General features: G+C 55.8%; 1 protein-coding gene across 9 annotated transcripts in view; it reads left to right on the top strand.

Moving 5' to 3' along the window:
• Positions 1-23551, top strand: part of FCHO1 (FCH and mu domain containing endocytic adaptor 1) — a 56069-nt gene that overhangs the window by 28625 nt on the left and 3893 nt on the right. For 8 of the 9 annotated variants that reach the window (XR_006413806.1, XM_044421032.1, XM_044421033.1 and 5 more), the window contains 17 exons: positions 3711-3809; positions 4263-4359; positions 5325-5369; positions 5658-5730; positions 5813-5837; positions 6576-6630; positions 9163-9338; positions 9625-9649; positions 10349-10411; positions 10509-10560; positions 12734-12825; positions 13177-13785; positions 17072-17184; positions 17843-17945; positions 18648-18759; positions 21894-22049; positions 22760-22892. Coding sequence is in view for 8 of the 9 variants with exons in the window: in XM_044421032.1 (XP_044276967.1) it covers positions 3711-3809; positions 4263-4359; positions 5325-5369; positions 5658-5730; positions 5813-5837; positions 6576-6630; positions 9163-9338; positions 9625-9649; positions 10349-10411; positions 10509-10560; positions 12734-12825; positions 13177-13785; positions 17072-17184; positions 17843-17945; positions 18648-18759; positions 21894-22049; positions 22760-22892 (2028 nt within the window). In the remaining variant the exon portion in view is untranslated. Of the gene's footprint in view, positions 1-3710; positions 3810-4262; positions 4360-5324; positions 5370-5657; positions 5731-5812; positions 5838-6575; positions 6631-9162; positions 9339-9624; positions 9650-10348; positions 10412-10508; positions 10561-12733; positions 12826-13176; positions 13786-17071; positions 17185-17842; positions 17946-18647; positions 18760-21893; positions 22050-22483; positions 22893-23551 lie in introns of those variants that run through there. The other variant, XM_044421036.1, reaches the window with a different exon arrangement.

Below are 23551 nucleotides of genomic sequence, written 5' to 3'. Positions count from 1 at the left end.
AGTAACCTATCCCAGGAGACTTTCCCCAGTCTGGCCTTCGGTTGGCCAAAGTTGGCCCTCTTGAAGTCCCAGCTTCTAGTGCTCGACCTGCTGCACGTCCGCAGTCCCCTGATCTCAAAGCAAAGGATGGCGTGATCACTCGCATCCAGAGCTCCCCTAATCTGTACTTCATCTGTCAGCTCCTCCCTTTTGGTCAAGACCAAGTCAAGGATGTTTCCCCCCCTCATCGCCTCTCGGACCCTCTGTGCGAGAAACCCTCCCTCTATAGCCTCTATGAAGCGATGCGACCTGGCTGTCACTGCCAAGTGAGTCTCCCAACTAATATCCGGGAGATTGAAATCTCCCATAATTACGGTGTCTCCAAGATATCCTTAGAATCTGGCCTGTCAGGACATCATCCAGGGTTTCAAGGTGACCTGGAGGGCGATAACATACCCCCACTGTCAGGTCTCTTTCCCTGTCAATATCCCTAAGTTTCACCCAGACTGCCTTTGCCGAATCCCCACCTGTGCTGCATTCTATCCCACTGCATCCTATCCCTTCCCTGACATATAAAGCCACGCCCCCACCTCTCTTTCCCTTCTTGTCCTTTCTCAGAAGGTGATACCCCTCTATGTTCACATTCCAGACTTGCCTTTCATCCCACCAAGTTTCCGTGATGCCCACCAGGCCATACCCTCCTATTCCCAGGAGAGCTTCAAGCTCTTCCTGCTTGTTACCCATGCTCCTAGCATTGGTGTACATGCACCTCAACTCCTTCCCACCGCTCCCTTTCCTTGGAGTCCCCAGCCTCCTCCTTCCTCCCATCCTCCCTGATACCTGGCCCTTCTGTGAAGGAGTCCTGTCAATTCCTGCAGTATCTCTAAAACCCTGCTCCCAGAGCCCTGATCCTCCCCCCACACTTGTCCAGTGCAGACACGTTCCTGGGGGGCCTGACCCCCACCCCCCCGGCTCAGTTTAAAGTCTTCTGGACGAAGCTCGCTAGAGCATCTCAAAAGGACCTGTTCTCCATCCTCGTGAGGTGCAACCCATCCCTTGCCAGAAGTCCATTGGCAAGAAACCGGGTGCCGTGGTTGAGGAACCCGAAGCCTTCCTTCTGGCACCACACCCTAAGCCAGTCAATCCCCTCGGAGGCCCTCCTGTCCCTTCCTGGCCCAAATCCCCAGACTGGTAAGACCGACAAAAAGGCCACTTGGGCCTTCAGCTCCCTGAGTGTCTTCCCCAAGGCCTCAAAGTCCCTGGTGGTCCCAACCAGACCCTGCCTGGCCACATCGTTTGTGCCCACATGGATCACCTGGAGCGGCTGGTGACCCCCGGAGCGAACAAGACGCTCTGCTCTGTCCTTCACAGCCGGATGCGCGCATCCTATCCATACCTTTGAAGAGACTGGAGCACATTACTGGGATTCTGAGAGTGGGTCATGGGCACCCTCACAAAATGGCTACTGTGGCAGTGAGGCTTGGCTCTTTCTCACACGGCCACCTTGGTAGGCATGGCTGGGCACACAACCTCTGTTTCCTAGGAGGCAAAGTGTGGAGACTGAAAGGAAAGTTGCTAGAACCAAAGTCTAAGCTGGAACTGGGCTCGCAAGAGTTGTTGGCAACCAGAAAAGCAGGCACTACGTTGCTTTGCAGAAAGCCAGGCGCTCCAAACTAACATAGTCATGGTGTCTGCTCCGCATGATCTTGAGATGGGAAATGAAGTCAGTGAGGCCTCCAGCACAGGCAGTGCTGTGAGAACAGGGGACCTCAACTACGTTGTGTTGCTGAGCCATTCGCCAGCAGTGAAGACGCTGGTATCAGGTCTGATCTACAGTTAGGTGGAAGGCTGCCAAAGAGGCCGAACACGGTCGCGCCTGACTTTGAAAGAAGAAACTTCTTAAAAATGAGGGCACTGGTAGGGAGGATGCTGAAGAGGGCAATCAGGGAGTTTCAGTCGCTTCCGTGCTTGGAGATGACTCCAAAGCGATACAGTAGAGGCCCAGATAATGCACATACCACAAGTGAGGAAAAGCAGCAGAAACCCGCCTGGTTAATGGCTGGTTCAAGGAGTCAAGGAAGGTAATAGGGAGAAGAAAGCTTCCTTCCAGAGATGGAAGTCTTGCCCAGATGAAGGAAACCGACGGGACCACAAGCTTGCTCAAGGGAGATGCAAGCAGACTATCAGTGAAGCAAGGAGTTGGGTTGAGGAGCACATTGCTAACAAAATTAGGGGCAAGAATAAAGAGTTCTTTACATGTATCTCAAGAAAGAAAGCTGCTAAGGAAGCACTTGGGCCACTGGGTCATAATGGAATTAATGGAGCTCTAAGCAAGGATAGGGGACTGCAGGTGGCGCAGTGGTTTAAACCGCTGTGCTGCTGGGCTGGTAGATTGAAAGGTCGCTGGTTCGAATCTGCACAACGGGGTGAGTTCCCGTTGCTCCGTCCCAGCTCCTGCCAACCTTGCAGTTCGAAGGCATGCAAATGCAGGTAGATGAAAAGGTGCCACTTCGATGGGTAGGTAACAGTGTTCCGTGCACCTCGGTGTTTAGTCATGCCGGCCACATGACCATGGAGACTGTCTGCGGACAAACACTGGCTCTCTCGGCTAGGAAACAGAGATGAACACCACCCCCTAGAGTCAGGCATGACTGGACTTAATGTCAAGGGGAAACCTTTACCTTTAAGCAAGGATGAGGAGATTGCACAGAACTGAATGGACCCTTTTCGTCAGCCTTCCCAGCAGAGGATGCAGAGCAGATACCTGTCCCTGAGCCGTATGTATTCTGGCAGGGAGCCCAAGGCATTAGGGCAGATGGTAGTGACAAAAGACGTCGGCAAGTCATCCAGTCCAGATGGCACCTATCCTAGAGTTAGCAAGAACTCTAGCATGGAGGAAATTGCTGGCCTCATATTATATGCATGTCCCTTAAAACGGCCCTTGTGCCAGTGGATTGGAGAACGGCCAGTGTAATACCGATTTTGAAAAGTGCTCCAGTGGGGATCTGGAAAATTACAGACCAGTTAGCTTAACATCTGTTGTGGGTAAACTACTTAGAAGCACACAGAGGGACAAGCCCTGCTGAAGAGAAATTCAGCTTGGCTTCTGCAAGTGGAACACTGGTTCTAGGCTCCTTTCCCCAGTGCACAGGATGGCTGTGCAGAGCTTGGAGACATTTTTTGAAAGACACTGTGTAGTTGTTGAGAGGGGGATGGGCGCTTCTAACCCAGGTGAGCAGGAAATACATCCTCAGAAGTTTTGGACTTGACTTCCCAACATCCCTGAACCTTTGGACTTGCTGGGAGAGGCTTCTGAGAATCAGCATTCCAGAGATCTGTTAGAGAGATCCCAGTGGCATACCAACATTGGGGGTATCTGATGAAAGGCAGCAGTTACGCAATCTCAAAGCATTAAGTGACAGTGAGCATGTCTGTGAAGGAGCAAGGAGCTCCGGATAAGTCAAGGAACAGAGCTGGGTGTCTCAGGTTGCCAATAAAGCTTCCTCTTTGGAGGCTTGGTCCCAGGCAGCTTCTCCAGGAAAGGCTGGGAAAGAACCCTCCTCTGAAACCCTGGAGCATCGACAGGACGGTCTGGATGGGCCCAGGGCATTCTGGTGAGGCAGAAGGCATGTTCCTTGTGTTTTTGCTACCCGCCCCGAGTCCCGGGGCTGCCTGCTCTGCCGCCTGGGATACTCATCCGCCCAGCCACCTTCCCTCTGCTTTCCCGGCAGCGCTTCCAGGAGGTCGAGGAGTCCCACCTGCAGCGCATGAAGGCCCTGATCAGCTCTTACATCCACTCTGTGGAGGACACCCATGTCCAGATCGGGCAGGTGAGAGTGGCTGAGGGGAAGTGCAAGGCAGAACCCAGAGAACCGTGCAGATGTGGATGTGGGGGCGCAGGAGCGCAGCCAGTCCCGGGATGCGGCGGGATCCACGAGAGAGCAGAGGCTGAGTGCAGGGCTCTGGTCCCTGGGCCACTGCGCCCCGGGGAGTGAAGGCTGCTTCCTGCGCTCCACAGCAGAATGCGGCATGCGGTGCTGGCCACATCGCCTGGGCACTGTCCGCCGCTCCTGCCTGGAGGGGCACCCCTCCTGTGGGGCACAGGAGGGGCACATGCTGGAGCAGGCTTCATCCTCCCTGCCGGTCTGGTGCAGGTTGGACCTGGAGGGAGGCCTCCCAGAGGCACGGCCTGCTCAGGACCCTCCCCAGGAGCTGGGGAATGGCATGCCCCGGTGCCCAGTGGCAGCTGGTGCCCACAGTGAGCTTTCCCTCCCTCCCCACAGGTGCACGAGGAGTTCAAGCAGAACATGGAGAACATTGGCGTGGAGACGCTGCTGCGCAGCTTCGCAGAAAGCAAGGGGACCGGCTGCCACCCGCCAGGCTAGTGGGCGTGGAGCGGGACCGCCACATTTTCCCGGCTCCCTGCTCAAAAGAACAACCAGCTGCACCTATGAGCGGGCCAGTTGTAAAAGATTTCTCATGCAATTAAGAGAGCTGTGTTGCTCGACAGTAGTTTAGATTAAAATGATCTTCATGGTAATCGATGCAGGAAAGGAAATATTGGGAAAACAGAACAGTAATAAGGACAATTATTTAATAATGTTAATAAAACAAGCAATTATTAAGAATAATTCAGAATAATCTATAATGGTTCAGTTTGTTTACCTCCTGCCTTCTGTCTTCACAACATTCTGCAATGTATAGATGCATTTCATTTCATTTTCATTTCTTTTCTCTAATGCCAGGCTATTCTGAGGGATTTACAGTGATTAAAACCATCAGAGTGCATAAATGTAGTAATATCTAAATTGACTCACACATGAAGGCATTAAGCAATTGTGCACAGCTGGCCATTAAAATTCCGGGAACCATGTTTTAAAATTCTATTCTGTTGAACACTTTGGAGTCAAGGAAAATTGTCATGCCAGAAGGCTGACTGTGTTGGCTGGCCAGGCATCCGGGGTGATCATTCTGTAAGTGGGAGACACCCAGGAAAAGGCCCTGTCCCTCTCTGGCGCACTCCAGTCCTCCCTCCGAGGAGGCTTTCAGAGGATGCCTGCAGTGTCCATGTGTCTCCCAGCTCAGCAGCTGGGACTTTGCCTGGATCCTTGGCCATCCATTTGGGACATGCTTGAAATGTTGATCAGTTGCCCGTCAATGGCTGGGCTCACATGCTTCCTGTCCTGCTCCTGGGCTGAGCCAGAATAGGAGGAGTAGCCCAGTCTCCTCCTAGCCAGCCTCGAACGGTGCCGCTGAAGGGTCAGGCTTCGTGCCGGGCCCTGCTTTGCGTGGGAAGGGCTGCTGCGAGGATCCCAAGGTGATGCTCGTTTCCTTTCCCCCTGCAGGGCCTCTGGATTTTGAGGAGCTGAGCGTGACTCCTGTGCAGGAAGGCAAGTACGTCTGAGCGCCGGGCGGCCAGCACCGCGGGCAGAAGGGGGCCAGGAGGCGTGGCCAGACTTCCCGTCCTGGGGCACTGAGACCACCGGGACTGCCTGGGTTGGTTAGCTGGGGAAAGAGTTGGCTCTGTGGGGATCTGGCTTGCGTCATGAATGAGATATTCAGTTCAAGAAGACCCTGGAGCTGTGCAACTCATCCTTCGTTACTGGGAAGACGCACACAGACTTTCGGCTTTCACAATACTCCTCATCAAACAGCGTTCCCCGCTCCCTCTCCTTCAGGACCCAAGCGGACCCGCAGCAAAGCCTTCCGCATCCCTGGGCTGGGCCGCAAAGAGCGCGAACGGGACTCTGCGTAAGTAGGGGTTTTCCCGTAAATGGTCTAACCCAGCACGCTCGGATGGTCCAGTAATTCCTTTCTTTTTCTCCTCTTCCAGAGAGTCTCCAGATGCTGATTCAGGAGTGAGTTTGATTATTGCCATTGCTGTGGTGCTTGTTTTTAACGGTCGAGATCTGCAGGGCCTCGCCAGCCACCTCCTCCTCCCCAGTATTCCCTTGGGTCGTGCCCCCGTCATACTCGCTCTTCCCCCGTGGATTCCCAGAACTGTGTGGCTCCCAGGCATGTGCGGGGCGGTGTCTGCCCCGAAGTGCTGCGGCATCCGGTTTGACGTGGGTGAAGTAATGGAGAGGAGGGGGAAAAGCTGAGGCGGTGAGCGGGCAAGTGGCTGATGTTTGCTCCAGTTGCGTATGCTTCACCTGCCTGCTTCACCTCTGGGCAACCTCCCACCCATCTGGCTTCCAAGGGTTGAGGAAGTGTGTTCTTCTGTGCATGCAAGCATTCCCAGTGACCCAACTCTTCCAGCAGCATTTCTCCAAACTCCTCCTCTGCGGTGCTTGTTCCATTCCTGACTTTCGCAAACATCTGCCCAACATCCTCGGCTGTCTCTCCCACTCCGTTTTCTTTCTCACAGACAACCCAGATCAGGGCCTGGTCCCCTTGCTTTGGGCTGAGAGGCTTTCGGGCCAGGAATCCATAACCCTTCGGGGCAGCCTGGGGATCCACGTTGCCACCAGAGACTCCCTTCCTGCCCTTTTGGGATAGCGAATGAGGTCTCTGCCATCCATTGGAGTGAAAGCTCAAACTGGAGTGCCATGTTCTTGCCTTGACTGCATCCCCATTGCAGTTCTCTGTCTCCGCAGCCCCCAGAAGTGGACGAAGAGGGCTTCACTGTCCGGCCTGAAACAAGCCAGAATGATATCCTTTGATCTGCAGCTGTTGACTTGGGAGTCAAAGAAGGGTGGGAGTGGGCTTGGCTCTGTGCTGAATTTCTTGAAGGTTGGATGTGGTGTCTCATGAATTGGAAGGGCAGATGAGAAAGGGGAGAGCGGGTTGCTTGCAAGGTTGAAGTGGGCTACACCCCAAGTTTCCAGTTCCTGGTCACAATTTCTAAAAGGCAAGTGGGTAATCTGAAGGCGGAAGATGGGAGTCAGTCTGTCTGTGTGCTGGAGTCCGTGGTTCCTCCGTCCGACAGCGGGAGGCTCGGTGGAAGCAAGCTGGCCCCGTGCGTTAGCCGGAAAAGGAAGACTATGACATGAGGGAGCTTGCTCCACCTCTCCCCACAAGACGGAAGGCCTGGAAGAATTTCAAAACACAAAAACTGAGCTTAGCTTTTGTTTGGTTTTTCCCTCTCCCTCCTCATCCCCTTTCCTTTTGTGCTGTACGTTTTAGATTGTATATCAATGGCAGCGAAAGTCTCGTTACTAAACTCTGTAGACTACTATGGGAGTATTTTCTAGCTGAAGAATAGGGTAGAAATGCTATAAATCAATATAGATGAAAACAATTACTTTATTCATGGTATTTTTATTTTATCCTGCTTCTCGGTAACGTGTGTTACTGAAGTGGCCTACTAAGGATCAAAGATGGTGCCTGCCAGCAGGTGTGCATTCCAAAAAAGGCAGGCAGGAAGTGCAAGGAAGGCCAGGCTCCAGAGGAAGAGTACAGGCAGGTGGCACGGAATTGCAGAGGTGGCATCAGGAAGGCTAAAGCTGGGGATGAATGAGGTTATCAAGGTGTATGAAAATCAACAAAAGCCTTCTGATATTCCCAAAGTGTGAAAGAAAGAGATGGGGGTTCAACTACTCAGCAAACTGGCAAAGCAAAGGCAGAAGTTCTCAGTTCCTACTTTGACTCAGTCTTCTCCCAAAAGAAGATCTCTGCCCTTCCTGATAAAGGGGAAGTACAAGCTGAATCAGCAGGATGGCAGCTCAGGGTGATATGCAAATGGTGAAGGATCATGTAATGCGGTGAATGAGTTCAGATCTCTGGGGCCCGTTGAGCTCCACTCTGGAGTGACGCAGGAGCTGGCAGAAGAACTCTTGGAACCACTGTCTGTTATCCTTGAGATGTCATGGAGGAGGATCATGGAGAAGTGCCGGAAGAATGAAGAAAGACTCATGTTGTCCCATGCTCAAGAAAGGAAAAAAAGAACATGGGAGCTGCACACCAGTTGGTCAGGCATCCCTAGGAAAATACTGGGGCAGATTATAAAGCAGCGAGGCTGCAAACACCTTGAAAATGATGCAGTGATTGCTGGAAGCCAACATGGATTCCTCAAGAACAATCCTGCCTGTCTAATCTGATTGCATTTTTTTGATTGGGACATTCTTACAGGAATGCTGTGGACGGAATAATATTTCAACTTCAGCAAAACTTTTGACAAAAATCCTGATTAGTAAACTAGCTGAAAGTGGGCTTGATGGAACAGCCGTCAGGTAAATTTAGCTGCAGATTCAGGCGCAAAGAAAGGCACCTTCTGAAACTCAGAGAGGTAACAGGTGCCGCAGGGTCAGTCCTGGGCCCAGTGCTCTCCAACTTTTTTTTAATGATTTGGATCAGGAGGTGCAGGGAATGCTTAACAGATTTGCTGATGGCACAAAACTGGGTGGGATAGCGAAAACCCTGGAAGACAGAAGATTCAAGGTGATCTTGATAGTTTGGAGCACTGGGCTGACTGGGCTGAAATTCAGTAGGAAGAAATGCCAAGTTCTGCACCTAGGAAAGAGAAACCAAATGCATTGCTACAAAATGGGGAATACTTGGCTCAGTGATACTGCAAGTGTGAAGGGTCTTGAAATTCTTGTATTGCTGAAAATGAGTCAGTTGGCAATGTGATGTGGCTGCAAAAAGCTGTTTTAGGCTGCGTTAACAGAAGTATCCCTTCGAGATCCTGTGAAGTGCTTGTTCCCCTTTACTCAGCACTGGTTGGGACTCATCTGGAGGCCTCTGGGCACCCCAGTTTAAGAAGAATGCAGAGAAGCTGGAAGGAGTTCGGGAGGGCAAGAAGGATGAGCCAGGGACTGGAAACAAGGCTGTATGAGGAGAGACTGAAGGAACTGGGAATGTTTAGCCTTGAGAAGAGAAAGGTGGTCACAAAGAAGGAGGTTGGGATCCCTTCTCAATCATCCAAGAGTAGAAAAATGGGCTTAACTTAAATTTCCTGACTGTTGGAGTGGTATGGGAGTGGAACCAGTGACCGTCCAAGATGCAACTGGATGGCTGTCTGAGGGATGGCTTAACTCAGTGTCTTGCACTGAGCGTGGGGTTTGACCCTCTGGTCCCTTCCAACTCTTTTATGATGGTATAAAAACTCCCCCGCCCCCCATGTGAAATAATTGAACAGACCCCAGGCAGCCCACAGGGCGTCCCTTGTCATGGCCCCAACTTTTCTTGGCAGTCCCCAAAGCAAGGACTTTCAAGGTCTTTTCCTTGATTCTGCCCTTCCACGGGAACACAGCAACCCTTTCTGCTCCTCCAGCGACTCTGATTATGACGACGAGGAGCCGCACAAGTTCTATGTCCGGATCAAGCCCATCCAGCCACGGGAGCGGACCAGCAGCGCCGTGGCCGTGGAGCAGCTCAAGGCCTCCGTGGGCAGCCTCATCCTGCCGCCCGGCCTGGGGGTGAGTGGGAGGGGCTGTCCGGGGACACGTGCTGGCTCGGGGGACTCTGCCCCGGGTCTGCGAGGCGGGCCACCTGGAGGGCTCTCGGGAGGACGGGACCCCTGTGCACGCATGCACGCATCTTCCTCTGCCGTGCCGCCTCCGGGCTCCTCTCCTCCGCTCTGACTGGCAACTCGGGGATGTTCGGAAGATGCCCTGGACCAGGGCCCACAGTGTTGCCGCTCAGCTGGGCTGCAGCAGCGAGGTCCCTTTGACGTAACCGCCCTTCCGTTCTTCCCTTTCACAGTGCACCATGAAAAGGCATTCGTCCCGTAAGTTTTCTGCGGCCCCCCAGACTGGGGTGCGGGACCCCCTTCAGCCCGAGGACTTCAGAGGGGTTCTCGGGGGCTGCATGCTGGTCTTGGGTCAAGCCAAAGGCAAAAGGGGCCCCAGATCTTGGCCTATTGAAGATTGACTGCACTCTCTGTTGGTAACTCAGTTTTCAAAGCAGTGTTTCTTGAAGGTGCAGCGAGGCACCAGGCTGTGGCCCTCCGGGGGTTTGGCCCATGCAGCCTGCCCGAGCCCCTCCTGGTTCCTTTCATGCCTGCATGCGCTGGGGGGCTTGGGCGGCCACATTCCTTTGAGCTCGACCCCTAGCGGGAAGAAGGGCAGGAGAGCAACAGGCATGCTCGGGTGCCATGGCTTTGGTCAGTTTTCTCCAGGCTGGGCCCCTGCACAAATTCGCCCTCCATGGCAGAAGTGGAGCAGCTTTCAGAAGGGGGTTTCTGTGACTTCTGTGGTTCCTTTACTGAGCGGGCAATGAGGTGCCATCACAGGGGTGGATGTTTATTTGGGGAGCAGAGATGCAGCAGGACACAGAGGTGGCAGGGGCCCGACGGCCTCCGTGCACTTGCCTCTGGCCCTCCTTGTGCCGCCCCGCCCAGCAGATCTGTGTCTCAGCCCATGCCTGCCTCTGGGTGCTGCAAGCCGCCTGTTCTGCCGTGTTTCCCACGTGCTTCTCTTCTCTTAAGGGCACTTGAAATCTCTTGCCTCAGCGACAGCGGAAACAGACTCGGACCCTGCCCCCGTCCCAGGTGAGCGGGGAAGAGGCGGAGCCTGAGCAGAGCCCCACTGGACCCTGTGCCTCACCTGCCTAGAGCGTGAATTGCTTTTTCTCCTTCCTTTGTGCAGCTGACAAGCCGGGTCATGCGCCAGCCCCTCGCCTCGCCACCCAGGCAAAGAGGTACCCGTGCGTCCCGGGGAGCCACGTCTGTGTTGCGTTGCTGGGGTCGGGGTCCCAGCTGCGGGACCAGCTGCCTTGTTCTGCAAAGGCCCCCATCCTGTGTCTCAAGAACTGTGTCTCTGCCTTTGCATGCACGTCCTGGCACGACTTCAGAAGTCCAGGAAGTGGGTGTAACTCTGTTAATCCAGAGCTGCTCCCCAGGGCCTGAGCCACCATGGTACTAATGGTGGCATCAGTTGTGGTCAGCTGCTGCAGAGTCCCCACCAGCTTGGGGCTTCCTGGGCTCCAGTCTCCACCCAGACCCTTCCTGGTCCCCAGCCCCAGGCCAGACAAACACTGCATTCAGCACATGACAACCCAAGATCGGAGGAAAAACTAGGTGTTATTAAAAGGCTAAAAAGTAGGGCTGGAGGGTGCTAAAGCAGGTAAGAGATACGCACGGTAGAGTTGCCATGAGCAGAGCAGGGCCGTCCCGTCCCGTCCCGTCCCGTCCCGTCCCAGCTGCAGAACCCCCAGTCTTACCAGCCTCCTTGTTCATGAAAATGACAGCGCTTCACCCACTATCTAGCCACACAGATACTGATTGTCGCATCCTAGTACAGGTAGCTCAGCGTTCCTTGGCAGCAAGGAGGCACCTCTCCCTGAAGAGACGGCTGCCCTCCTGCTTGCGCTCCTTGTAGCCAGTTTGCCTCGATCTGGTGATTCATGGGGGTGACACTGCTGGATAGATCCCAGGGGAGAGCCTTCGCCTTCAGTGCTCCAATATCTTATCTGCTCTCTGGCGAGTACAAATGCGTCTGCCCTTGGCTGGGATTCACCACGTCTCCCTTCTCTGTTCCCAAGCTTGCCTGGCCCTCCCACAGCCTTGGGTTCCAGGGCTCCTTGAAACAGCACCTGGCAATGACAACCCTTTGCTGAAGTGATGCTTCACCTCTTCCCTGGTCATGCACCTGTCAGATCAGGTGCATGACCAGTTAATGTTACAGCACCTTCTTTCTCAGCTGGACTGGCATGCAGGAGCAGGCTGCAGCCAGGCAGGAAAGGGTTAACCCCCTCCCTGTATGCTGTAACTGCCCCCACCCCTCATTTCTTTCTCTGCTTTACTGCTCAGGTCAGGAAAGACTTACTGGGCATGATGCAGCACATGATGAAAATTAATTGAAACCTTTGTTTTCCATGAGGAGTTGTAGGCAGGATATGAATGTGCCATCCCCCTTGTGGGGTATACAAACTGGTGGCCCAGCAGGTTAAACCACTGAGCCGCTGGGCTGCTGATCAGGGTGTCAGCAACAGGGTGAGCCCCTCTGCTTTGTCCCGGCTCTTCCCTACCTGGCTGTTCAAAAGCATGCAGATGTGAGAGGATAAACAGGTACCACTTTGGTGTGAAAGGCAGCAGCTTTCCATGCACCTTGGTGTTTAGTCATGTGGCCACATGACCGTGGAACCCTCTTCACCAGGGACAGCGCTCTTTGGCTTTCACATGGAGATGGGCAGCAGCCCCAGAGCTGGGCACAGACATGACTAGCATTCAAGTGTGTGGGAACCTTTACCTTTCCTGCCTTTCCTGCCTTAAAAAAGTACTTTCTATTTTTGCTTCATCTGCACCGAGATGAAAAACAATGTTAGGGCAATTGATACAGACCTGTTGTTTCAGTGGTAGAAGCAGCCCTGGTGCAAACGCCTCTCTGGGTGCCTGGAAGTTCTGGGGACTTGATGCTGCCCAGGAAGAGATGCTCTGGGGGGGGGGGGGGGCGTTGGCATGTAGGCATAAGGAAATGGCCAGCCCAGGGAAGAGCGGGCCCGTCTTTCATTTCTCAGCGGCCTTGAATCTCTCTTGGGTCCTTGAGCTAAATAAAGAGTGCATTCCAAGGAATGGGGAGGACAAGAAGGAAGAAAGGGGATGGACAGAGTCCATTCCCAGCCCTCTGCTGGCCCCTGGGAGCCTCCTATTCAGCTTTGAATTCCACCAGGACTAGAAACTTGCCTTTAGAGCAAAGAACAAAACACTTAAGTGCAAGGAAGGCAGGATGCTGCCACTGTTTTTACTCGGAGTACAGTTTTTGAAAGCTGCATGCAGAATGGGAGCTTGAGGAAGGTGTGAATCACCCCAAGATCTTTGACCCCTGAAAATGACCCCCCCACGTACTTTTTCTTTTTTCTTTGCTTTTCCAAGCACTGACAGCAAAACTGAACAAGAGGCCTTGCCCACCTCTGCACTCTTTGGACCCCCGCTGGAATCTGCCTTTGAAAATGAAGACTGCACAGGTAAGAAGGCAGAGGGAGCGAATGCCTAAGTTTGGGAAGACCATGGAGCCCCCAGTGTTGGCACCTGGTGGACGTCCTCCCTCCCTTCCCCCTTTGCCATCCCGGGGGCAAGGAAGTGGAGGCACCCAGCAGGGGCCAGCAGATCTTGAGGGCCGAGTCCCATTTTGAAGCTGCATTGAGGGATGAGTGGAGCTAAAGCAAAGAGGGCCAAAACCGTGAAGAATCCAGGCAGGTATGAAACTGAGCTCTTCTGCCAGTAACTTCGATGTGGGGGAGGCATTGTGTGTGGGGAGGGCAGAGTACTCCCTCAGACTCCCTTCTCCTCTGTTCTGGTTTCTGGTCCCCTTGCAGCCGCCCGGTCGTACCTCTTGGCATCAAGCCCCTCCCCATTCTCCTCCTCCTCTCCCGAGAACGTGGAAGACTCTGGCCTGGACTCACCGTCGCACCTGGCAGCTGGGCCCTTCCTGGAGTCCCGCCTGTGGAGCCCACGGCCCAGCACCCCGCAGAGCCCCCTGGGTGGCCAGCGGCCCCCCAAGAGCACCACCGGTCTCCGTGGCAGCTGCAGCAGTCTGCCGCCCGACAAGGCCCCCAGCCCCTGGCTTCCCCAGCCGGCCTCCCAGGAGCTCTCCTGCTTTGCCACAGAGGTTGACTGGTCCGATGCTGGGCCTGCCTGGCCCGGGGCGGCCCATGGCGACGCTGCCGCAGGCTGCGAGGGCTCCTCGCCAGACCCCTTCTCGCTGGAGGGCGCGGCCTGCCATCGGCGGGCCTGGCCACTGCCGGACTGCACGCCCCGGGCCTGCGAGCGCGACAGCTGCCTCTCGTCCAACTCGGCGTCCTCCTCCTCCTCTTCTCCGGCGCCCCCAAGCAGCGGCGACTCCACCAGCCCGTCCCCCTGGGCTCCACGGGGCAGAGACCCGGACAGCGGCCCACCCTCCGTCCCGGATCTTTCAGCCGAGCCGGGTGAGTCAAGCCAGGGACCTTGTGGAATGTGCCCACGCGTCAGCCCACAAGGCAAAATCTTTGGACACGGAGCACCAGCTCAAGTTGCAAGGCAAACCGCAGTCCTGTGGTTGCACTGCCCCACTGATGCCTGGAGCTGCCGGCTTGTGTGGGAGTGAAGGCCGAGGCGTCGCCCCAGGCACCGGCCGACGGGCATCACCTGTTTGCTGACTGCTTGTGCCTGCTGGGGGTCGGCGTGGAAAGAAGATACTCCACAGCAATTGCTACAGGGCACCTTAAAGGTGTAGCAGCCAGCTTGTTTGCGTCTGGGTCACTTTGGGGAGCAATGGGGTGCCCCCTTACTGTGGTCATGGGCAGGGGGAGCTCTGGTGCTGGGGACTTAGGAGCCGGCCGAGCAGAAGAGGGGCTGGACACCTCACGGCTCCCCCATGTTCGGGTCCTTCAGCCAGCCGGAGGATTCCTGGCAGCTTTCTCAGCCTGCGCCCAGTCTGGTGGGGTTGCTGGCGGATGCCGGACTGGTCAAGAATGAGACCCGCCTCATGCATGGCTTGGCTGTGGATGAGGGTGCTGGCCTGGCTTGCGACCCTGAGACCTGGGTGGGGGAAATAGGGTCCCTCTCCCCCAGCTGTGCCCTTCTGGGTCCTGACAGCCCCCGCATGGACCCAGGGGCTGGGGAGCAGGTGGACATGGTCTGTGGGAAGACGGCCTCTCTCTCTAGGCTCCAGGTATGGAGTGCAGTGCCTTTCACTAAGCACCCAGAACAGATTTAGGGGTTCAGCTGGTGTACCACCACACTGCAGCCAGTTAGACTCCCTCTCTGAACTGAAGGAGGAGGACTTGGTGTTGAGGACCACCAGGATAGTGGTTCTGGGCGACCTGAACTTCCATTCCAGGCCAGCTCGGGCCCCACGGCCGCCAGGACAACCACAGGGCTGTCCCAGCAGGTTATTGGGCCTTCGCATGCGATGTGGAAGGGGTGGAGATGTGGAAGTGGGGGAGTTGACATCAGTCCCCTTGTCACGGCCAGGTCCCTTCCTACGGAGGCTTAGGCTTAGGCTTTTGGCTCCCTTTCCCCTCTGCCGGGGAGCAGAACCTCCTGAAATGGTCCGTCCCCAGAGGCTAAAGGATCCCGGTAGTTGGCCGAGGGCTCTGTGGCGTTTCCTGCTGGCACAGCTGGTGCTCCTGTCAAAGCCCAGGTCACTCTGCGGAATTGCTGAGCGGCTGGCACGGTCGCTCCCCAGCGCCCTCTCCTCCCCAGCAGAGCCCGGCCAGCGCCTTGGTGCTTCCTTGGCGGCGGCGGCAGTGCAGCAGGAGCAGAGCTCGTGCCGAGTTCGAGCGCACGTGGGCAGAGCTCATGCTGCACCTCCTTGGTGGTGGTGCCACAGCGGCATCCCAAGCACCGCCTGATCCAGTCCTGCTGGACAAGCTTCAGCTGTCGAGGCCGGAGGACGTGGGCAAGGTGCTCGGTCAAGTCCAGCCCTCCGCTTGCCCATCACGGCTTGTTACAAGAAGCAAGGCAGGGAGAGCTACCTGGGTTCAGGAGGCTGTGAACACCTCTGTGAGAGAGGGAGGGGAGCCAGCCTGTCTGAGAGAGGCTGTTACTCAGCTGCTCCTGAAAATGGCTCACCAGGAGCCAGAGGCTGTTAACAGCTACAGGCTGGTGGGCAACGTCCCCTTCCTGGGCAAGGTGCTTGAGCAGGTGGTGGCCGAACAGCTCCAGGCACTCCTGGACGAACCGGATTACCAGGTGTCAGCCCTGGCTTTGGAGTGGAAACTGCCTTGGCTGCCCTGTGGGAAAACCTTTGCCAGGAGAAAAGCTGTGTGTGTGTGTGTGTGTGTGAGAGAGAGAGAGAGAGAGACAGACAGACAGACAGACAGACACACAGACACACACACACACACACACACAGCGAGCAAGCACAAGCGCACTCATTCATTCTCCTGGAACTTTTATGCTAACTTAAATTTTAGTTTTAATATTGCATTGTTTTCTTGTACAGCTAGAGAGCTTTGACTATTGGGCAGTAAAAAAAGAAATGATGAATACATAAATACGATAACATTTTGCATTTTAAAAATCTGAAATGGTTTAACATTGACTGGTGGCTTGGCTTTGGGGCACTGGGCCGTGCTCAGTCCGCTGGCCAGTGGGGTGGAAGTTCCGGTGCATGGAATGCACCCAGGCGCCCAGCCCCGTCTCCATTCTGCTGGAGCAAGCACCTTTCCCTCCGTTCGGCCAGAGCAGCGCCAGCTTCTTGGGCTGAAGGGCAGTCATTCGGAGCTGTAGCTTTTTCTGTGTACCTTGAAACAAAGAAGGCCGGCGGCTTTCTTTCCGCTGGTCAAGCAGCTGCTTAAAGGTTCTGGGGCCACCATGCAGGGGCAACAGTTGAGAGTTTGCCCTCCCTCCTCCACAGCTGCCTTTCTCTCACCCCTCCAACCCATTCCTGGACCACGGCCTCTCTGCAGTTTCATACTTGCATGTTTTTCCTGACCCTTCCCTGAAGATGCCAGGGATTAAATCTGGGACCTCTGCCGCTGAGCTAGGGATCTTCCTCGTGGTCTCTGTGTATCCCACACATGGGCTCTGTGTGTGTGTGGACCCTGTTGGGCAGGGTCCATTCCCAGGCACAAGGGAGGGGTTCCCACTGACCCCTCAGTGCTTCTACTGCCATTCTCCTCTGCTCTCCACCGCTGTTTATTTACCTTCAATGCTCTTCCCTTCTCTTTGTCCAGCCTTCGCTTTTCAACTGCTTGCCTTCATGCAATTTCCTTCCTCCTCAAAAAATACCATAAAGAATCAAAAATACATCCTCCCACTTGCCTTCTCCCTCTCCTCCTCACCCATTTTCTCTTTCCACCCCACCATGGCCCTCAAAGCTCCGTTTAGACGTCGCTCTGGCTTTGGCGGCCTAGTGGCCCACTCTTCTGGCACGGGGCCACGGTGGCGGTCTCCTGTCTTCTGCATGGTGGATCGAGTGGGGGCTCCTTCCTCATGTCTGAGCAGGGCTGGGGAGGGGCTCCTGCCCAGCAGATCTTAGCTGGGAAGCCTTCCCGACAACACACTCCACACAGGTGCAGAACCCAAAATATGTGAATGCACAGATGCCCCCTTGAAGAATGACAAAGACTGGTAAGCAGCCTTACTAAGGATAAAACAAGATTCCAGTCCTCATTGTGCTGCATTAAAAGCAGATTTAAACAGCATTTGCATTGTACTTTTTACTGCCTTTTGTGCCCTTTTGGGATCTTTTTGTTCCAATGTTTGCCTTTTCTGCTTGACTCCTAGTTCCCCTTCCTCCCTGTGGGGCACCCGGTTTGAATCCTGTTATGGCACCTCCTCGGCGCTGCCGTGCAAAAAGGCCCCTGGTGGCTTCAGCCAGCTGTATTGGCAGCGAGACGGTAAGTGGCAACCTCCCGGCAAGGGAGAGTCGCCCGCGGCACAGATGGGTTGGAGGCATTGCAGAGCAGGGCTCTGTGCGGAAGGGGCATTGGCGGACGGTTGAGGGGTCAGCTCCAGCAGCGAATTCATGCTCTGCCATAAGTCAAGGTCCACATCTAGTGCAATTAGTGCGCAAGCGGATTGAAAAGGGAACAAACGTACACGTATACAGAGATGCCCCCACCCTTCCTTGCATGTGTGGAAGAGGAAGAGGGCTTCTTCCGAAGGGCCCGTGTTGATGGTTAATTAGATTATGAGCTCGGAACATGCTTGCTTGCTAGGCTCTGGTTCTCAAGCTCCTTTGGGGGTGAGCCCCGAGTGACGTGTAGCCTAAGCCTGGCAACGGTGACAGGTTGTGCAGAACTCACCAGGCGCTGCCCGTCTGGTCCGCAGAAGTTCCCTGCAGCTCGGAGGCCATTTTCACTTGGTGTGCGTGCTCTGACGGAGGAGGTCGGTGCCTGTGATGGGGCCAGGAGCACCATAGCCGGGAGCCCGTTGTTCCGCAGGGACAGGCACAGAATGCCAGTGGCGCTTCTGCCGCAAGGGAAGAGGGGAAGCCTGCGGGGGGAAGGGTGCCGCGGCCCCTCGACTCAGGCCTGCCCCGTCCTGTCTCCCCAGCCTCGTTCCCTGAGCCCTTCCCCACTCTGGGCTCTGTCGGCTTCTCAGAGCTCGGCCGGCCCGACTGAGCGCACCTTCTTTATGGCCACCCAGCCGGGACTCGGTACGTACCCAGCCAGGGAGTGGGGCTGCCTCTCAGGGAGGGTGCGGGCACCTGCTTGGTTGTGAGGAGGGAGGTGCGAGAGGCAGGGGGACTGTGGGGTACAGCATCTCCGTGGCACACCGTGCCGGAAACATTTCATTTCAGATAGGCTGCAACCACACGGAAGAGAAGCCTTCATCTGCCTTCTGTTTTTTGTATTGTTCTTCTTTGCTTGGTTTTTGTCTTCTTAGGTTTCTTTTTCTTTTGATCTACAAGCAGCATCAGCACCTATATAATCCAGTTAGAGCTGGAAAAGTCTGTCCACCAGTATATGCAGCTTGTATGCATAAATATATTTCTTCTCAGCATTTTTATCTTTCTCTTCAACCCAAAGAAAGTTCCCAGAGCCAGTAACAGAAGAAACAGCTCTTGCCTTCGGCCTTACACTCTAGAAGACATGATACAAAAGGAAAGGGGGTGGGAAGGGAAGAGGAAATCAGTGAAATTCAGGCCTCAGTTCTTTGTTTCAATTGCCTTCTAGGTGTTCCTGCTGGCTGGGAAGGGCAAAGACAAGCTCCCCCATGCAGTTCATTCTCTGGCTGATTTTGGGGCCAGGCTGGCTCTCCCTTGCCAGGAAGTCCTTCCTGGGGGTGCAGCCAGCCGTGGCCCTCAGGTCCCCAAGCAGTGGATGGGGCACCTCTCATCTCCTCCTCCTCTTGCTAGGTGTCTCCCGGGGGCCCTCCCCCGTGGTCCTGGGCTCTCAGGGGGCCCTGCCCGTGGCAGCCGCCTTCACGGAGTACATCCACGCCTATTTCAAGGGCCAGAACCCTGACAGGTAATGAAAACCAAGCAGTGCTGATGGGGCCCTTGTTGGTCTTTCACTGTTCCATGGGGCAGGGGGGCACCTGCCAAGCAGTGCCCTCCCCACTCATGGAATGAGCTCCTCACTGAGGTGCTGAGAAAGGCGCTCTGCTCCAGGCATGTTGTTTAATGGCAACTAGTGCTTTTGTTGAAATGATTTTCAGCTGTTTCAGTGGTTTTGATGTTTGTAGACTGAATTTTTGCCACCTTTTATAATCTGCATTTGTGGGTTGTAATTTTTATGAATTGCTTTGAACAGCTCAGGGAGCTTCAGCTGTGGGCGAGTATGGAAAGGAAGCACCATTATCTTCAGGGGATCTTACAGTGACATATAAGTATGTGCAAGGGTGTCCCACAGTGGAGGGCCAAGACCTGTTTTTCCCTGCAGTAGATGGAAGGACATGATCCAGTGGGGCAAAGCTGAAGGAACCAGGTTTAGGTTGGGTGTCAGGAAATTCCTCCTGACAGTTAGATCCGCAGGATATGGAATGGGCTCCCATGGATGTGGTGGAGGCCCCATCAGTGAGGGCACTCAAGGAAAGATTGGACACCCACATGGTGGGCATGTCGTGAGCGGAGCCGGCTGGAGCCGGGGGTCAGGCTAGATGGCCCGGGAGGCCCCTTCTGACTCACTCTGTTTCTATGTTACCATTTCATCACTATTGTTATTACCATTACCCAATTTTGACGCTCTCCGTGTGTTGTGCAATCGTTAATCAAATGCAAAATAAAATATAAAAACCACAAAAACACAAAAACATTCTATTAGAAATGTAAAAGCAAATGTTAACAAGCTGGGACAGGTCATTCAGCAGCTGGCAGTAACCCCTCATGCTGTTCAGAGCACTTAAATGCCTCTGCCTAGAGGGCAGTCTTAGTCTGGCACCAAAAGGACAGCAGAGTTAGTGCTGGGCAAGCCTCAGTGGGGAGCATGTTCTGAGTTAGGGGGTTAACACCGAGAAGGCCCTGTTCCCCCTTTTTGTGGAGCAGTTGCATTCCGAGGAAGGTTCTGGATACTGTATAGCGTTTGGGTAGACTGAATTTGGGAGAGTATTGAAGTCCCAAGCCATGTAGAGCTTATAAAAGTCAAACCCAGCACTTTGCACTGGGCTTGGACTTGTGTCGAAAGCAGGTGCAAGTGCACTGAAACTGGAGCTCTGTACTCTGGCTGCCACGTTTTGCACAAGCTTCTGAACAGTCTTCTGGCCCCACAGAGATTTCATTGCAGTAGTCAAGCTTGAGAATTGCCAGGGTATAGATCTCTGGGCTGCCCCAGTCTAGGTGGGGGTGTAGCTGGGCCACCTGTCAAAGCTGTGCCCCAAGTCCAGCGGAGCCTCAAGTGACCAGGGTGGCTCCAGGAGACCTCCCAAGCCCAAGGAGGGGGTGCACCCCATGGCCTTCGCAGCCCTTCCAGCTTGACTGCTCTGTGATGGTCTACCTGAAGCTTCTCCCTCGGGCTGCCAGGCTGCCGACAGCACCTGCTCTCCGTGTGTTGGCCCTCCTCCAGTCCAGTGTTGCTGATGGCCCCGGTTAGCACATCCACTGGGCCACCTCCAGACGAGGGAAGGGGAGCTGGAGCAGCATGGCATGGATGGGCTCGTGGCAACCCACACCCAGGCTCTGGGCAGTGCTGCCCAGAGGTTTCACACGGCTGAGCCTGGCACCCCCGCCCCCTGAGGCCGAGAGGGAGCCCCCCGGCGGCACCACCTGTGACAGAGCTGCTGCAGCGCAGGCCTTCCCCCTGCCCCGCTCTCTCACGTGAGACGGACACCTCGGTGCACAAGCTCCAAAGCCACGGAGGGATCCAAGAGTGCCGGCAAGCACAGAGAGTTCCAGGACCATCCCCTCTCCCTGCTGACGCAGGCCAAGGCTGCCTCTGGGCCAAAACCGGGCCTGAACCCCCACTGAAATGGGCCCAGGCAGTCAGCCTCATCCCGGAATGCCTGCAGCCGGCTGGCTGCTGCTCGCTCAAGGACCTTGCCTGGGACGGCAAGGTCCGGAGCGCCTAAGACCTTCTGGTCCAGAGAGGGTTTCTCGCGGAGACGCCTCCCCACGGCCTCTTTCAGGCAGGCGGGAACACTCCCTCCTCAGCGAGGCCTCACCGCTCCCTGGCCCAGCTGCCTGCTCCCTCCCAGCACTTGGAAGGCCGGGGTCCAGCACCGCTGTGGCTGCACCACACTGGCCGAGCGCTGCACCAGCGTCCTCGGGCTGAGCCTGACCCGGCTGTGCTCCCACCCGCCAGACCGTCCAGCCGCTGAAACAGCACCAGAGTCCTGCCAGCCGTGACTGCAGCGCTCCTGGGTGGTCCTCCCTAGCCGAGTGCGTGGCTGGCGTCTCCCTGGAGATGGGGCAGGCCGCCAGCTGGGAACAGCAACCCATGGCAAGTGGCCTTCCCTTGAGTCCCCCCCGTCAGACCAGGGGCACTTCCTTGCCTTCCAGCCTGCTCTGCCCCGAACTGCCGTCCCCAGCTTAAAAAGAGCGCAGGAGTCCTTCGGCGAAGATGCTGGTTGTGGGGCGAGTCAGGCCAGCCTTGTTTTTGGTCCTCTCCAGGATGCCTGGCAAAGAGAACAGCTAAAGCAGCTGTTCGCATTAATGTTGTTTATTCCACTTCTAATCCCCACAGAGCTGAAGCTCTCTGGGCAGTCAAGAGTTAAAACCATGAAACTACAGCACAGTAAAATGCAAGAGAAAAATGTGAAATTGCAGTATGAAATAAAAATGAAAATGGGATGGGATGGGATGCAGCAGCACTACGGAGATTTAAAATCCAGGGCTGAATCCTGCCAAACCTGGGAAGCTAAGCAGGACTGGTCTTAGTCCTTGGACTAGTCTGTAGCCCAGCAGCTGAGTTGCTGCTTTGCACAGAGGACCCAGTTCCGTCTCAGGCAGTGTCTCCTGATGAGGAGGCTCTGCCCTGAAATGCTGGAGAGCTGCTCCTGGTCCCATGTTCCCCTGCGCCTTTCTGGCGGTGCATTTGCGCCCCTGGAAGTAAGGATGCTCGGGGTCCTTGGCTGCAGGTCTCTGCCGGAGCAAGGTGCTCTCGGGCAAGCCGACTTCCTGGGGCGGGAGAGAACTGAAATCGCCTGCCCTTCTGCTGCACCCCTCCAGCTGCCTCGTCAAGGTGACCGGTGAGCTCACCATGTCCTTCCCAGCGGGGATCATTCGGGTCTTCAGCAGTGGCCCAGCACCGCCTGTCTTGAGTTTCCGCCTCCTCCGCACGGCATTCATCGAGCAGTTCCTTCCCAACGCAGACCTCCTGTATAGGTACTTGGGATGTGGCGGGTGGTTGAAATCATGGGAAATGAAGGCAAGGGTGCTGTGATTTGGCTTCCTGCGACAGCAGGGGGTTGAACCCAGGGGCCTTCACGGCCCCTTCCAACTAACTATCCAGCTTCAGAGAGGTCCCCTCTCCTGGGTTTATTCCGCCTGGCCAGCAACGGATGACAGCCTGGGAAGGCACAGCAGGCCTTCGGATGCTTCAGGGGGCAGCACGGGGACCACTGCGCCGGTCCCCACAGGCGCTGCATCCCTGCCATGCTCAGGCCTCAAAGGGGCAGAGAGGGTTGGCTGCAAGCAGCTCCTTGGCATCCACTTTCCTGGCGCCGTGACGCTTGCACCCGCCTCAGCAAGCCACTAGCTCTCGGCCTGTTTGTGAACCTTCCCATTAATATTGTGCTTTCTGTGCGACGCATTTCAAGCATCCCAAGACAGGCATCCGAGACGGATCCTCCGGGCTGCTTGCCGTTAGAAGGACGCACAGTTCTGCCGCCTCATCACACGGCGTGAAAGCCGCTTTGGCACACCCTGCGGAGAAAGCAGCCCATGGAGTGAAATGCTGGGCACGGGCAGGGCAAGGTGTGGGGGGTGGGGGGCTCCCTGGTCCAGGCGGGAGATGCCCCACAGCTGTCAGGAGTGGGGCTTGCCTCCTTGGGCGGCTCCCTGGCTTCCTCTCCCCTCTCTTCCCAACCTTTAAGCGATGCATCGCAGAGCGACCCTGCCCGCAAGGACTTCTGGCTCAACATGGCCGCCCTCACCACGCAGCTGCAGAAGCAAGCCGAGCAGGCCGTGGCCGCCCCGTATTACAACGTGACCCTGCTCAAGTACCAGGTAGGGGGTGCAGGGCGGGCCCCCCAGGTCTCTGCGCACCTGGCCATGTCGCCCTTCCGCCCTTGCTGCAGCCTGAGAGGCTCTGGGCAGAGCGGCAGCACGCCTGGCCCAAGGGCCTTGTGACGTTTGTGGCTCAGCCAGGCAGGAACTGGCTGCGCACTCGCCTGACCTGCCCAGCCTGGGCCGCCAGCGGACTTTGAACTGCATCTTCCAGCATCCCCAGGCCGCAGCCCTTGCTGGGGCCTGGGCTGCAACTCTCATCACCCTCGGGGCTGCTCTGCTAGTTGGGAGATGTAGTCTAAGCACACTAGGAGCCTTGGGAAAGCTGCTACCCTGGTGGGGGTGCCCAGTCGTGATTAAGCAAAGAAAATGGTCGCTTGAATTGAGACCTCTGTTCCTCGGATCAGAGAGGCTGCCTGTGTTACGTCGGCCTCCCCTCATTTTCATAATTCACTGGAGGGTTTTGTGATGCGGCCTTTGCAATAGCTTGCAGGTCCTTTGAAGAAGCAAAGCTTGCATGGGGCAAATGTGCCCAGGGATGCATTTCACCCCCTGACCGTTTGCCTGTGTCTCCCCCCCCCCCCCCCCCCCCCCCCCCACCCCCCACCCCCGCCCGCCCCTCAGTGGCCCCCCCCAACCCCAACACCGGGGACCGGGGG

The sequence above is a fragment of the Varanus komodoensis genome, unplaced genomic scaffold (assembly GCF_004798865.1).
Source record: "Varanus komodoensis strain SLA01 unplaced genomic scaffold, ASM479886v1 scaffold113, whole genome shotgun sequence".
NCBI lineage: Eukaryota > Metazoa > Chordata > Lepidosauria > Squamata > Varanidae > Varanus > Varanus komodoensis.
The sequence above is the reverse complement of the archived record's forward strand: the minus strand, read 5'-3'. Positions and strand labels throughout refer to the sequence as shown.